General features: G+C 37.2%; 1 protein-coding gene across 2 annotated transcripts in view; it reads right to left on the bottom strand.

Moving 5' to 3' along the window:
• Positions 1–16,230, bottom strand: part of MMP16 (matrix metallopeptidase 16) — a 138,680-nt gene that overhangs the window by 19,834 nt on the left and 102,616 nt on the right. For both annotated transcript variants that reach the window (XM_072410960.1, XM_072410961.1), the window contains 2 exons: positions 14,013–14,233; positions 777–915 (listed from right to left, as the gene is read on the bottom strand). In XM_072410960.1, coding sequence (XP_072267061.1) covers positions 777–915; positions 14,013–14,233 — 360 coding nt within the window. The remainder of the gene's footprint in view (positions 1–776; positions 916–14,012; positions 14,234–16,230) is intronic.

The raw sequence follows: 16,230 nt of genomic DNA, 5'->3' as shown, positions 1-16,230 counted from the left end.
CACAGTGAAAAAGCAGAGGAGAGCAGATTGCACAATGGGAGGTTGATTATAATCTTGGTAAAGGTAAATGTATCTAAAAGGCTTTTGGTGATAGTGGAGTTCTCCTTAGAGACTGCAGGGAGTCTACTGTTTCATGCCCAGTTTTGGAATATAAAAATTTAGATGCTATTGATGTTAATTTTTTTTCTCATAATGCTAAGTGCCTGGCCATGAACTCTGTTATCATTCGTGACCCTAGACAAACATACAGCTCAGGTTTGGTATAGTGAAGTCAGAGCTCTTAATCTGCATATTGTTCTGGGTCAGTGGCTCAGAAACCATTGAAACCATTGTAGATTAGCATGGCAGACAAAGAACTGGTATTTTTGGTACATAGTCAGCCATGTCTGCCTCCATATGTTCTCAATAAAGATTCCCTTTAAACAGAGTTGTACATACAAAAACGTAGACGCCAGCCACCCCAGAGGATCTTACAAGATTAACCCACTAATATAATAGCATGCCAGGGCTACTTTGGTTAGAACAATTTATTATTCCACTATATTTTTGGGTTGTAAATAAAACCCAGAAAAGAAAGCAACTTAAACATAGGAGTGCCTACAAATACTGTTAAATTGGTACCCATGGTAAGAATTGAAAGCGGAATTCCAGATCTGGAAAATAAGCTTGTCAATTACTTGGCTATTGTAAGGGTAAGAGGGTAATGGCAGTATAAAAACATTCCAAGCTGGTCCATCCCTCACCCCACATATACCAGATTACATAAAGCAGCTCACCTTTAAAGAAGACAAAGTTACCATCCCGGTTTTCATACACTGCATCAATGCTGGGAGGCAATCCTCTCCAAAAGTAAGTGATCTGCATAGGATATCCATCCATGACTTTATTATTTCTAACTCGCCAGAACCACTGATCCTGTATAAGAAAGGAGAGCCATAGAAAACTATTAGGTAAAACAAACGGGCTATTGATTTGAAAATTTTTTTTATTGGTTTCTCAAGTTGCAAACAGCACTAATTGAAAAAGATTTTAAATCCGTCGTGCTTGTGAGTAACGCTGTAAAATGCTATAAACCATGCAAGTTGCCTCACACTGTAAATTGTTGGACTCCTATTTATAAAACCCTGTACCAGTTTTAGTTTTGTTTTTCTGGTTTGATGGATATATACATTTACTGTCCCAGAAGACACATAAGTGAGCCATATTTGCAAATTGAATATGCATAACCCAAATTAAATTTTAGTAACTGGATGCTGAGAATGGGTGTACTAAGAAAGTTTTAAAATTTGCACAAATGGAAAAAATGTGTCTTTCAGTAGACCACTGGCTTTTTGAAAAGTTTCTGTTCTGTAAGGTAAAAGAAGAAAGCTGCAAGAATACCATCTCTTGGTGGATAAACATGGTGGATGGACACAATGGACACCGGGCAGTTTAGACAGCTGTTTGATTAAAAGCACAGTAACATCAAAATGCACAGCTCAGTGATGGTTGCCAGGGAAGCCTGGCAATCTGGGTTTCCCTTGCATGTGCCAGGGATGATTTACATTCCATGCACCTGCGCGAGCTTTACTTTAACCCGACACTCAAGATCATCTCTAGGTGGAGGAAAAGAGGGAAAATTGCGGCACCCTGTAATGAAACACGAATAAGTGGGCCACGTGGGTTTAGTTTTGCTTTACAGTGGACCTATTATTGAAAAATGACGTAAGCTATCATTGCTAAACTCATTTTAGTTTCCTGAATGTATAACAGCTCTTTTGGTTTCAATAGTTTCAGCCATTCACCTAAAGTAAGCATGGAGATAAATGCAATTAGAGTTGAAAACCCATTATGGGTCCGTTGGCTGAAAAATATTAGAATTAGAACACCAACTAGGTAAAAGGTATTTTTTAGTATCAGGTCAGCAATAGAAACTAACATAATGGGTTAGCTTTATGGATTACAATAACAAATTTTGCATTATGCAGTGCATTGCACTCTGGAATGGGGTTTATTAGAAGGTGACTGTGCAGGTTAATTGGTACTTATTTTAAATGTTTTTTTTGAAGTGGGCAAAAAATAATTGGCAACAATTAGTCAAACCTTGTTTGGTTCAATGAATTCCAGTTTCAACTGTGACTTTTCAATGGCATACTTCAGATGTAGATGTAGAATGGCAGTATTGGCATGAACTTGTAGGTAGAATCCATAAAAAGAATCCTCCTCAACCTATCACTATTCACCCATCAAAACATATTTCAAAACCTATTTCCCCATAAGAAGCCACTGCCTGCCTTTTTGGTCCATCAACTGGACAGCAAACACCGGGGGAGTAAAGAGGTTTGTCAGTTACTCCATTATGCGCATCTCCAGAGCTGTGGCATAATGCGAGCTATCATTTTAGTTTCTGGCTGCACATTCTTGCAGGGACTGCAACAAACTAAACAAATTGCCTGGAAGTGTCAGGGCTCCATTCCGGGGTCTCAGGAACATTTACATGTTGCGTGTGGAGTCAGCAAGTACCCTATAAAACTAGAAAACAGCAGAAATCTCCTATAATTGGCAGGAACTCATACTTGCATGATTTGATATGTTAGGGCAGTGTACTTCCCAGACATTTTTTTAAGATGGGTGGGAAGAAGCTGTAGGTAGATGGCGGACACTGTAATGTGTCCCAACTTTTCAGCAACCGGCCAAAAAGTGAACTGAAAAGTTTTAGGTGGTGTGCCCAGCTAAAAGGGTGGGAAGGACACTGTGGAGTACAGATTTTTGTTGTATAGAATAAAGCTATGAACATTCAGGAAATATGATAATTTCAAGCAACAGTAGAATGAACAAGCTTCAGTTCAATGGCAAGCGGAGGGGAAGGACGATTGGGAGGTACCCTACTCCATAGGTAATGGTGGTCATAGTGGTTGTTTTTTTTTTTTTTTGTGATCCACAATGGTAGTTTGCTAAATCATGCTAGATAGGTAACACGTGCTAGATTTTTGCCTCATCTCAGGTGACAATCATCTATTGTGTGTACTTGTGTGTTTTACAAGGACATTTATAACTGTTAGGATTTTACCATACGTTTTGTATACCTTTGTTTGGCATTAAATAGCTAATAGTCTTTCTTGGCTTTTACCAAATTTACCTAGGACATTTTTTTAATTGGGCTGCCTTTTGATATTTTCATGGAAGTCAGGTCAAAAGCTACTGTAAACATATGAGCATGGTATACATTTCCCCTGATTTCACAGCATCTTGATTATAATCTATAGCCTGGAGGAAGAAGCAGAAGGTCACTTTTCCTGTTTTATAAACTACCGGAATTAAAAGGTCATGGATTTAACAATAAAGGGAAATGTTCTGTGGAAGGGAGAGACAAACAATCCAAATGACATCTTCGGTTCGAGGCAGAATATATATATAACAGGTTGTACTGAATTATTGTTCCCCAATACCAATACCAAGCTAAGTCACTGACTTTTTAATTTTCTGTAGGACCACAATTTCTGTCTCCAAACCGCTGGAAATGCTACTGGCCTAGCTGTTCTGTTGATTGAATAGACTTCAAGTCACTAATCCAAAACATGCAGACAGGCCAGGAGCTGTGACCTTGCTTTACTCATTGTGCTCCATGTTACTTCTGGGTCAGTGACTTAAAGTACTAAAACCAGGGATAGCCAAGGTACTAGTATTTTGAGAAAGAGGTTTTAGTAACGTTTTCAAGGTACATATGTGTATAATTCAGGAGCTCCGCAGAACAGAATACATCAGTGATAAAATTGGTATTATGATATTGTCCTACACATCTAAAGAATACTACTTGATAAAAGTCACCAGGAAAGGTCATTTCAGACGTTATCAACTTCAGTGGTTTATCTCAGACTTAGTTGTGCTCCCAACTGCATCTGCACACGGTTGTGCCACAGTTGCAGGATTAATGTGCGATTCCTGCAAGCAGCATGTCGCTTTTGGGTGAGGGCTTGCGTTTCATTCTCTGGGAGAAGTGCTGCACTGCAACCACAAACATGAAGGGCAGCACATGCAAACACAGATTGCAATTAGCTATGCTCCTGGAAATCGCTTACTACAAGGTTTGCAACCACAAGTGTGGGAAGGACCTAAGTCTATTCAGTGCAGGTAGAAACAGGTAGGAAAACAAGATAACCTGTGTTTTGTATAGATATGTGGAATGTACATTACTAGATATTGGCAAATATATATAGAGATAAGCAAAACTGAGATGATTTGTTTCCAATAAATCTCATAAAAAGTCTACAGATAATGGTTCAATTAAACCATTTGAGAAAAATGCATTGGAATCCACAGAGAAGGCAAAATTATTGTGCAAGGGGTGCATACAATATCCAGGGCCCCTCTTCCTTTAATAAAAACATAATAATGACAATTCTTTGGCAGACCCTGCCTTCCCCTGTTCAAATGTCATAAAAACATTTGCTACACTTTTTCTCATATGGCCGTGTAGTGTTACAGTGCTCTCTGTTCTTTTTTAGTTTGCAAGATTAAAAAACTGTGAAATGGCATTCAATTATCAGTGAAGTTCTTTACTAAAGTGATATTAAAATCTAAACCAGAAACAAGACACAATAGAACTAACATAAAACAATTCAGTATTTAGGGGGTTTATGAAAATGAAGAAAAGGTAAATAAGAAGAATGTTGCATGTATTTTCTTATACCTCATGGCTGTCATTGGAGTGCTGGGCACACACAAAACAGTTCACACTGAAATCATAAGGTCACCACATGATTTTCTACTGATTTAGGAGGTCAGCGTACTTACAAAGTCATCCTCCACATTTTAGAAAAGGAGACAAAACTGTTAGCACATTAATTATCTAAGAACTGAATAGCCTTAGAAAGCATAGGATATGAACATGATTTAAAGAGACCCAAAAATGCACAGATAATTCAAGTATATTAAATGTACCGGTAAATTGTTTTTCTTTTCCATACATATTTTTTTCAACCTTTGAACCTTCTAGAAAATCTGATTACTCCAGGAGAGAATTTTCTTGCACAGCTTCCTCCTTCCTTACACATCATGGACCTGTCTTCTGGGAGTGTCTAACTTCTGTCCATAGTGGCCTGGCTGTTCTGCCTTATTTTTCACTGACATATACAACCTCTCAGCTAGCTGCTAGCAGAGTAGTGAAGAGGTTTATGGTATAGTATCACTGCTGGGGCCACAGATACTTGCTAGGTGGGGTGCCCAGCAGCAATCTCAGGGTGTCTACATGACACAGGGTGTTGAATGTTCACACAAGAAAGGCTTTTACAGGTAAATAACACGCATGAAATACATTATGCACATTTATTTAATTGGAAGGATGTTGCTAAAATAAGCTGCCTGGAAACATGTTCTCTTCAAACTGCAGTAGGACAGAAACAGAATAGTCCTCGCTGTAGCCTTGAATCTTAAAGTGTAACTAAGGGCCACATAAAAATGGCCATATGCTGCAATCTGCCATTCTTGTTCCCAGTCCGTGACTTTCTAATTGGTTTATTTAGGATCCAGGAGGCAGCTTCAGAACCTGCATCTTTAAAAACCAAAGCATCAATGTTAATTAACTTTTTGTTAGTGCTCAGCAAATTCACTTACGCTGGTCATACACAGGCGGATCTTTCACTGGGGAACAACTACATAACAACTAAAAAGATTTCCCAGCTTTAGCCTGTGTGCAATAAAGAGCCATTGGAACTGCACGAAATTCTTATTATTGCCTAGGAGTTCACTATTTTAATGCTATATCAATGTTGCATGAAATGCTCCAGATGGGATCTTTACAAGGGTCGCACATGGCTACCAAAATCAAGACAAAATTTCTATATTGGGTAAATGTAATACATATGTATTAAAGTAGATCTCCAGTCTACTTTAATACATATGTCAGTAAAATCTTATAAAAACCCTAACAAAATTGTAAAAGTTTAATTTATTCTTTAATATTCAGCTATATTTAAAATATTGCCATGACAGCTTTTAAGTACTTCCTGTTTGTAGTGCAAATAAAGAGAACAGCCCGAGGTGACAATGCTGCTCTTCCATTTATACAGCACAATGCATGAACATTGGCCCTTCAAATCGTAACTTTTATCAAAATAACAAAATTACACCTTTACTTCTGCAGAGCCCTCAATTCCTACACAACCAGTTTTGATTTGGTACCGTGCTATTCTGGATTCTTTCTTCATCTCAGCAAAAAGGAACCACTGGACATCACCATCTTCTTCCTTCTTTTGGCTTCTGCATATGTCACCTAATATCGCACTGCATGGGTGTAAGATTGGGTGCCTGTTCCCCCTGTAAATGTTAAAAAAAAGTGCCGACTTCACTGCATATGCATGATCACTTTTTTTTTCAGGAAAAGCCCCTTCTGAGCATGCCCGAGATCAGGCATGTGCAGAAAGAACAGCCCGAAGCCTCCTGGGATACATGACGTAGGTCGGCTTCCCATTCAGTCTTTATCACCTTGGCGGTAAAACAGAAGTAAAAAAACAAACACATTTTTGCTTTATATAAAAGTGATATCTACCCTTTCATATAAAATAAAAAATGTAGTGATAGGCCTGCTTTAAGACAATTAAGTGTGTTATTGGCTGGATTACCAGGTGTAAAAGAAATTAAAGCCTGGAAAAAGAAGACTGGTAAACTACAATATTTTACAATCTTGGTTTTGGGTTTAGTTATGCTTTAAAGGTGCAAAAAAAGTTATTTTTATTCTTGAAAAAGCACATAGAAACCTCATTTAAAAAAAGTCAGTAATACTGAAGTGCAATGCATTAAATATGCTAAAATGTGCTAAAACATGCATATTTCTACTAGCATTTTTGGGAAATGTGAATAGGCCCTCAGTTAAAAAAGGTAAAAAATAAACAAATGTGTCAGAATGATGGCAATGGCATTTAAATGAAGAACTAGCTATTTATGGCTGCCATAAACTGCTATACAATCCAGACACATGTAATTCCACAGTGACAGATTTTTGCTGTTTAGTAATCAGACATCAATTGGATAAGAAGCATTAAGTGTGATTTCCTATGAGCTGCACTACTGAAAGTACCAACATATTTTATGGTTACTGTTTCAATGGTCAGCGAAGCAAATGGCTGGAGTACAGCAAGTAGCACATTAGGAAGAATGTTAATCTGCAGAATAGTCATCAGAGTGTATTTGTGTAATAATAATAATCATAAAAGGAATCATTTTACATTTCAGTTGTCTGCGTCCTTTCTTTTTGCATATATTTTTTTATTTTGTGCTTTTTTTGTTATTTCATGTTCTATTTTGCAGTTTGTATGGCAAGCAAGTCTATCCCTCTGTGATGTGGTCTCAGAGGTGTAATATTATAAGGGAACCAAAGGTTTTGTAGCCATTGCTAAACCACAAGTCCTGGCAAGCCCTGGTACCGAGCAAGCTGGGACATGTGGTTACCGGGCATTTTACAGGTCGTCATTCTACAACCTTTCAGCCAAGTGAATGAAATAGAAGGTATGTATTATTTGTTTTTTAATAGTACCAAATAGGGTGACCATATTACATTGTTTGGAGTGTGGTAGTTTATGCTATAATTGACCAATATACAAAAGAATAAAATACAGATGTAAAGCCTAAATTAATGGCACTTTCATAAAGAACTACATATAACAAACAATTGATATTTGAGTGAATTTATTACTTAATAATATTACTTTTTGAATACAAATTATTTATTGAATACTAAATTATGCCTCTTTTCATCCTTTTATCATTTATCATTCCAGCGCTGGCTGGAAGGCTTTTCTTAGTGTGAGTTTCCTGACAAAAATGGCCAATACCTGCAGAATGTGTGTTAAAACAGCCACTTTCAGCCTCCATTAGAAGACAGTGGGGCCGGATACACAAGTATCAAGACAAGAACAGTCTGCCATCCCAGAGTGGAAGTACATGACTACCTGGTATTATTTAAAGCAGAACCATAGTACTATGAAATTAAAATGTAAACAGATAGGTTAATGAGTGCAGAAGGGACAGGCGATGTCCCTTCTGCAATACAATAACCTTACCTGGCTGATGGTGATCCTTTACTCACACTGCGTTGCGCATGTGCAGAACAGCATATGTTTTTAGGCATGCTCCTGGATGCCTGGAAGTAATAAACTCCTGTTCACATGTCAAGGTGTTGAATCATTCCGTCCTGGCCAATCAAGAACCTGGAAAAGAACTGGGGGAAATGGTGGTGTAGAGATCAAGGATCTCACAAAGGGAATCATGCAAATAATATTCTTTCTGGTAGATTTCTGGTAGGAATATATAGAAAGCCTGAAGACCACTTTTGGTTTAGATCACACAGCCTGAAATACTTAGCGATATCTTGAACAGAATACAGAACCAACCCCTTGGAGAAAGCTGAAATGTGATGTGATCTATTAGGTTTTCAGACGGTGTTTACATGCATAAGAGCTATTTGCATATTTGTTTCCTAAATTTGTGTTTTCTTGCCATTCTTCTAAAAGAAAAAGTGGCACTATCCATGGTACTGAAGGGTTACTCAAACCAGAAGAGTTTTTTTTCTATTGTTTAGTAGATGCTGGAAATTCAAACAATTGCATTTTTATTTTTTTGCTTTTCAGAAACACTGTTCAAAGTTATATTGCTTTCCTTGCGTTCTGACGTCTACACATCTGTTCTGAGAAAAGATTCCAAGAAAGTCTTTTTCTGGCCAGCTTGAAAAGTTGAAACACCTTCGAGTTGGCCAGAAAAAGAGCCAGATTCTTGGGTTTGAACTTCTAAGAATTACAAGGAGCCAGTAGATGATTAAGCCCATAAGATTCCAGAATCAACTAAAGTATTACTTTTTGATAGATGGTACTTTTTAAGGGGAAAGTGACAGAGTATTTACAATGGAGCTATCCCGATCCACTTATACTCATGGTTTCATGCCATCTGCTTCCTGCCATGGTACTTCAATGCATGGGAGATCATGTCTATGCTCAACTCTAGCAGTCACTCATTAACACATATTGAAAAGTTTAAAGTCACTGAAGCCGGATTGGCAGGGCAGCACTTGCAAGCTGGGTATCAGTGGATCCATTGCACCAATGCAAGGACACTCCCTTTGCCCTACATTGGTAAGATGGCAGTGTCTTCTTAAAGCCAAACACCAAATATAAAAAATAAATATACAGCGCTATCTAAAAAAAAAAAATAGAAATAACAAAAATTGTTGCAATAATTGCCTTCTGATCCGCCATCCACAGACACTCTATTCCTCTTGGCACTCGGCCCCCCATAGGCATTAAAAACTTGTTGTGACTGTTCCCAAAACCTTTACCTCTCATGACTGGACCCAGACTGTCATAACATTCCTGGAGTAAAGAACTCTGATTTTTACATGGCCAGCTAGCACTCTCTAAGGCGTCAAGGGGAGAATATGAGGATTGTCCTACAACTTAGAGTTGGGCTGTAGGTTCATTGACAGATTGTGCTGAAGTCTGCTACTTTGAAAGGCAGTACATTTTTATTTCTCTTGGTGTCCACATGAAACTAAAACAGTCAAACTATACATATGAAAAAGATGATTGTGAATTCTATTGCACATCTATTATTTGCTTCCCTTTGGGTTGTTGAATATACTATTAAAAGGAGTAAGAGCAAGATACCTACTGTTTCTGCCAGAAATTGTGTGAGCTGTGTGCTCTGCACTACAAAGACTGAAATATAGTAACTACAGTATATACTATAATACAGTGTGTATATATATATATATATATATATATATATATATATATATATTAATGAATGCTACACTAGGAACAAAAAACCATAAACATGAAAACTAATGCAACTAATGCATCCAAGAACTGGCAGGCTACGATACATCCCAATTTTGCTCTTGGGATTAGTTTACGTTTTAATAAAGACTCTAAATGTGTGTAAAAAAAAGTTCCATAGATAAAATGCCTCCTTTAGCACAGCCATTTGCTTAACTAAAACAAATGGCAGCCAGACATAAAAAGACATTGGTTTAATATATACTCTGCGGCAGCTCATTTTAAACCACAAGTGCAAATTTAAATATGCCTAAATTTTATTATTTATAAAATGGGGCACATTTGGTATCTAGGAGTGTAAAAAGACGCCATCAAAATGAAATGGCATTCTAACTGAAGCTTTACTACCCTGCAAATTCAGTAGTGAAATTTTAATGCAGAGACCCAGAGCAAGGCATCAATATTCTTAATTAATCTAAAATATTGCAGGCATAAGTAATTGAATATTGATTTGTAAAATGCAGGGTGTTTTATCCACATAGCAGGAAAAAAAATTGCCAAGCCTGCATGCAGTAATGAATTAGGATTGTTTAAGATCCTGCCCTGTTATGAAATATTATAGGGTATATTAAAATGTTGACTGCATCTTCTTGCAGGTTGATGGATAGTTTTTCATTTGTTCCAAATGAAAAGAAATAGAAGGAGACTAAAGGCTTCATTGGCAACTATATTATCTATTTTTTTCAGGATACACAGTAACCTTTCTATCCTACTGTAGTGCAAGCAGCAAAAGACTATGCTAGGAAAAAGTGGTATGGTATGAATTCAGTAGCAGTTGTTGTCCCTACATCACAGGGCCCTGCAAAGGGTGGACTTCACAGTAAGCATTAAGACACTTTGTAAGGGGACTAGGGCTATGCTCAGACTAGGGGTAAAAAAAAATGTTTACCACCCCTGAGCACCTGTTCAAGGCATTTGCAGGTGTTTTTAATGCATTGTAAAGCTAGCTTGAAACCTGCCTCAGGGTCAAGCACCCCAGTTGGACTCCCAGTAGCCAGCACCTTGCAAGGTCACTTGCACTGCAAAATTGGATCCTAAAGAACCAGCATTTGCACATTGACAGCTGGTGATAGTGAGTGGTACTGTACTGGTAGTGGTACTGCTCACTGCTTCCCTCAATAATTTTTTATATGGGGCTGCTCCAAAAAGAAGCTACTTGCAGGGGATCCCCAGAGGTAGCGGTTCACTGGCATTAGGAAGCAGTAAACGCACCACAACCTCATTACCACTGTTATCATAGCCTAAAGCTGTTTATTATGGGTATATTATTAACACCTAAAAATGCCTAGAACTGACTGCACAGGCATTTGCAAATGCCTGAACAAACAATTTTAAGCAGTTGAAAATTCAAGTGTATGGAGGTGCTGCATTGAACCAAAAAAAAGTGGGGTGGTACAGCCACCTTCTGCTGCCCGGCAAACAGAAGGTTATTGAATAGATCCATTCAGTGCCATGTGCCATCAAAAATGCAGACACTGGTTCTTTAAGTCAAACAAAAGCTATTGAATAGACCCATTTAGTCCAAAGTTAACCTTTTAAACAAAACACTTATAATTGCATGGAATTTGAACAAAGCCTAAGGAAAAATAGTAAGTGCAGATGCAATAGGTGACAGGACTGAGTCAGAGTAGAGGAAAGTGAATAGAGGAAAGTGGTCAGTGAATCAGTGGCTGTCTTTACTTGGATAGCCAGCATAATACATTTCTGCACATAAGGTGATGTTAAACCGGTAAACCCTGGCCTGTACTTCACAGGATCATTAAAAATGATACATTTAATAACAATATTAAAAAAACTAGGCTAAGTAGTAATCAAAACAACCAGATTCATCCATTCTGCAGAGAAGCACACAATTCTTAAATCAAGATTGCCTGGATTTCTAAACTGTATACCTCTCCCAGGATCAGCCATTCCAAATAATCCGAAGATGCTGCATCTGTGATTTTATAGCTAGTCATTAAAATAATAAGGGGATCAACAACCATAGGAGTTTGGCTAACTGAGCAGACATCTGAACAAGATGAATCTTTAGAGTGAAAATAAGAACCATTCAGCAGGTAAGCTGTGCTCTCAGCTGAAGCCGGAAAATGTTCCCATTTGTCTGGAGTGCACCTTTGATATTACAGCTCGGTTTTAATCCATAGTATGTTTTTCTGTTACTAGGGCTTTGCCAATGTAAATTGATGTTCCATACTGTTCTATGTAGTATATTTTATGCATTTTTATTGCGGTGCTGTGAATGTTTGCTAGCTTTAATTTACTTCCTCCGGGGATGTGCCTCACGAATCTGGAAACTCAGTTAGACTCTTGCAAAATATGCCAAAAGGGAAGAAGCTCATTGCTGAGAACATCAAATTTTAAAATGATTTCTCCAGTCAAATACTCACAAGACTATTTACCCTTCAAGGAAAGACATTTCATTTCTCTACAACAAGAGGGAAAAATATACTTTGTTTAATTTGCTCTATTTTCCAAAAGAAATGCCTTACTTCCTCCACAGAATTCCTAGCGTAATATTCAGTTCAGACTTAGTGATATCTGACAGTTTAAAGGAGTTTATACTATACTGTGTGATATGACAGAAACACTGATTTAATTTATAGTACAGTCACTTCTAATTTTAATACAAAAAAACAAGAATAACATTATAGTTCATATGAAAGATAGATATTAAGTAGACAAATAGACATATTTCTATATCAAAGTCATCCAAGACCAAGGAAACTTTACATGTACCCACTGAGTAATTTGATGGAGTGACCTCCAAATAGATTGAATCCCTTGACAGTGGTAGTAAAGCATATAGGGGGTTAAAATTGATCCTCCTGTCAATACGATATATATAGTTCAATACTTCACCTTGCCTTTTATACTTGCAGTGTCATCTGGAATGCAACCAAATTTTCTTAAAACAAGGTCCAATGACTGACATCTAAATACAACACTGTATTCAACGGATGGGGAAGCCATTTACAACTTTAGAAATTGTGATAATTTTATGCAAAATCAAGCAAATACCTGGGCAGGATAATAAATACCCCACCCCCTCATCAAATCACCTTTACTACACTCTTGTAGCACTCAGTTCATGTATGCCATGTTATTAAAGCAATAATACACACATCATTTAATCTAAAATATCAAAAACATAATGGTATTTTATCTTTTTTCCTTGCCTTATACCCTCAGACGCTGTACACATTTATATAAAAAAGAAAGCAAACACAATGCACAAGTAATACAGAGTGTGAATGGAACCCAATAGAATGTAGGTAATGCCACCTTTTTTTTCTTTTTTACTTAAATATACCCTGATTGGCTATAAGCACTTCCATATTTTATATTCTCCAATATACCTTGGAATTGTAACAGATTGTAAATTATTTCACCCTCTATATCCTCTCTTATACTACTCTTAAACTACTCCACCTTCTGTATTGTCCCTTATACCCTAATAAACATTAAGCTCTTTCTGTATCTTTCCCTTTGTACCCTAATAGACTAAAAGCTCTGGCATGTGTATTTCTCATACAGCAAATAAGAAAGCCACTGTATTGGTTAACAGTGCCACTATGTAACCTCTAATCCATTATCTTAGCCCATGGTGATAAATAAAAGAATACCAAGCCCATGACCTTCGCCATATTAGGGTGAGTGAAATGGCAGTGATGCAAGATCAAAGTGTGGGCCCAGTGCAAGACAAAACAATTTTTCGAGCTCATGTTGAAGGAGACCAGGACACACACTGGGCCTTAGGTTACCTAGTGGATAGTTAGGTCCTGCTCTTGAGGGTCATACTATCTTTTTTAGCACAGATTACAATGTCACGTAACAAGTCTAAAGCCTAATATGTGTGTGTAAAAAAATATTTTACATTTCCCTTGCCAATCTTTTTGCTAACCCATCTAACAGTACATGTATTATTTTTGTTGTTGATAACAGAAAAATTCCAGTCCACAGAGAATGAAGGGATAAAAAACAACTGTGAGATTGAGCTGTGAATGTGAAACTATGTAAAAAACATTTTTAAAGTTCAAAGCTGCCATCTAGGGATTTCTAGAGAGCTGAGACATGAGTGAGAAAGAGAGATAACAATACAGAGCACACAACAGCCTCTCTCCACAAGAATGTTGGTTAGATGACATGAAAAACTATTAATTTATTGCTATTTATTATTAGAAGTCATGGTGTTACATATCACCGTCCTACCTTAAACACAAACATCTCACGGCGCAAGATAGCCAGAGTATTAAAATTCCCATCACAGATGTTAGGCCTGACTCCTGGATAAGATGGCCGATCTCCTCCGGTAGGAGGTCTGGGAGGTCTTGGTTGTCTATCATTCTTACGTGGATCTGCTGGTGGGTTAGGCCTGTGTGGTGGCACTGTAGGAAGAGGTTTTGTTGGTGTTGGGATCTTTTCTGGTGGACCTAAGAAGGAATGTATATTAAAGTTGAATTTGAAATAAACACTTTATCAAAATTTGGTTAACATAAATATATAACATAAAAAAGGAATGAAAATGCAGTAAAAAGTAGGGAAAATAAGTGCTGATGTATTAAAAAAAGAATATATATGTCACAGGTTATTTTTATAAACAATAGTTCTACCATTTTTGATATGGGACCATGGTGGAATGTGAGACTGTCCTATACAGACTGCTCTTCTTGTATAAGACTGGCAATTACCAACAATTACACACAAATTAGGCTTGAACTCAATCAAATATTTGACTATCAATCATTTTAAAACACAAATAAAGAGAAAAGAAATCAAAGAAAAGATCAAGGAAAAACCTAAAGCAAGTGTTTATGATGCATAAAAAGTAAAAAAAAAAAAGTATTTTGGCAAATCAGACTTTTTATTCAAATTTTTTGCTGGGTGAGAGAAAACTCCATTAAACCTGTCTTTTACCATCTAACTGTACTGTGCTATAAAGACACCAACCTATACTTTAAAATTACCAATTATAGTAAAAAAAAAAAAAACAATCATCATCTGTATTTCATTTCCATAATTTAGAATAATGGCAGCTAAAGCCTTTTCAATATCTTACACCTGTTATAAATATATGGGTCAGCTCTGCGCTTGCCAACAACCCAATCACAGATTGCAATCTTACTGCACCATTCTCCACTTGGAATCAAAAGTTTATGCAAAGTAATAAGTGACCTGTCAGCAATAAAGATGACAGCAGCCATTTTTCCAAAAGTGTAGATGCCAAACATTTAAAAACGTTTCTCATGCATGCAAATCCTAAGAAATTGGCTTACTCATCAAAAAACTAAACGTGATAGAATGCTGAGTTTTATAAAACACAGAAAAAGAAAGAAAGAAATGCAAGTTATGACACTGGAAAAGGCTACAAAAAGTTGGTGTGATTTCAGTAAATCATAATATTACCTCTATTAACCAAAAGCACATTTTAATCTCCCACGCGTCCACATTTACTGCCAAACTAAACGCATACCCAGCCATTTCCCCATGGATCATGCTTCAAGTCCAAATATCAGAGAGTTTTAACAGTCAACACAGCTTATCAATACCTCTCAGTGACTTCATTCTAGGCAGTAAAACGTTGACACATAACACTTCTCTCACACAGAAGCAGCATCTGTCTCTTGAACATTGGCTGAGCCTTGTTTAGAACACTAATGCTATTTTTTAACAGTTAATATATCACCATTTTAACATGTGAAAAATTATTTCAAGGCCAACAGCCTGATAGCTTATTTATACACAGAATACACAAATAGGCTTTTTAAAATGTAAAAGATTTCCCAGGGAATAAGGGGCTATTAGTTATTAGATTGCTGCATTTTTAGTCAACCAGAAGCTCAGAAACAAGTTAGCTCAGTGAGTGCTAATCCTGCCTAGGGAATAAAGCAACTATGGTGGTTTGAAAAGTTTACATGAGTTACCCTAAATAATACATTTCCAAAGAAATTACACATATCCATTTCTTGACAAATGTACATAAGAACCCTTAATGTTGGAACCTATGTGGGAGTTAATGGTAAAACTTATGTGGGAGTCAATGGTAAAACCTATGTGGTAGTTGATAGTAAAACCTATGTGGGAGTCAATGGTAGTGCCTATGTGGGAGGTAATGGTAGAACGTATGTGGGAGACAATGGTAGGACCTTTGTAGTAGTTAATAGTAGAATCTTTTTGGGAGTCAATGATACAAACCTATGTGGGAGGCAATGGTATAATCTATGTGGCATAGGTCATTCATTAGAAGTACTTCTAGCTACCGTCTTATCTCCCTTCTCCCATATGTTTTCAAACTCCTTGAGCGCCATGTCTACAAAAGACTCACCGATTACCTGAGCACCAACTTTCTTCTTGACCCTCTCCAGTCTGGCTTTCTAGCGGCCCAATCCACCGAAACAGCCCTTACTAAAGTGGCCAATGACCTCATCAG

Source organism: Pyxicephalus adspersus, chromosome 5 (assembly GCF_032062135.1).
Source record: "Pyxicephalus adspersus chromosome 5, UCB_Pads_2.0, whole genome shotgun sequence".
Classification (NCBI taxonomy): Eukaryota; Metazoa; Chordata; class Amphibia; order Anura; family Pyxicephalidae; genus Pyxicephalus; species Pyxicephalus adspersus.
The sequence above is the reverse complement of the archived record's forward strand: the minus strand, read 5'-3'. Positions and strand labels throughout refer to the sequence as shown.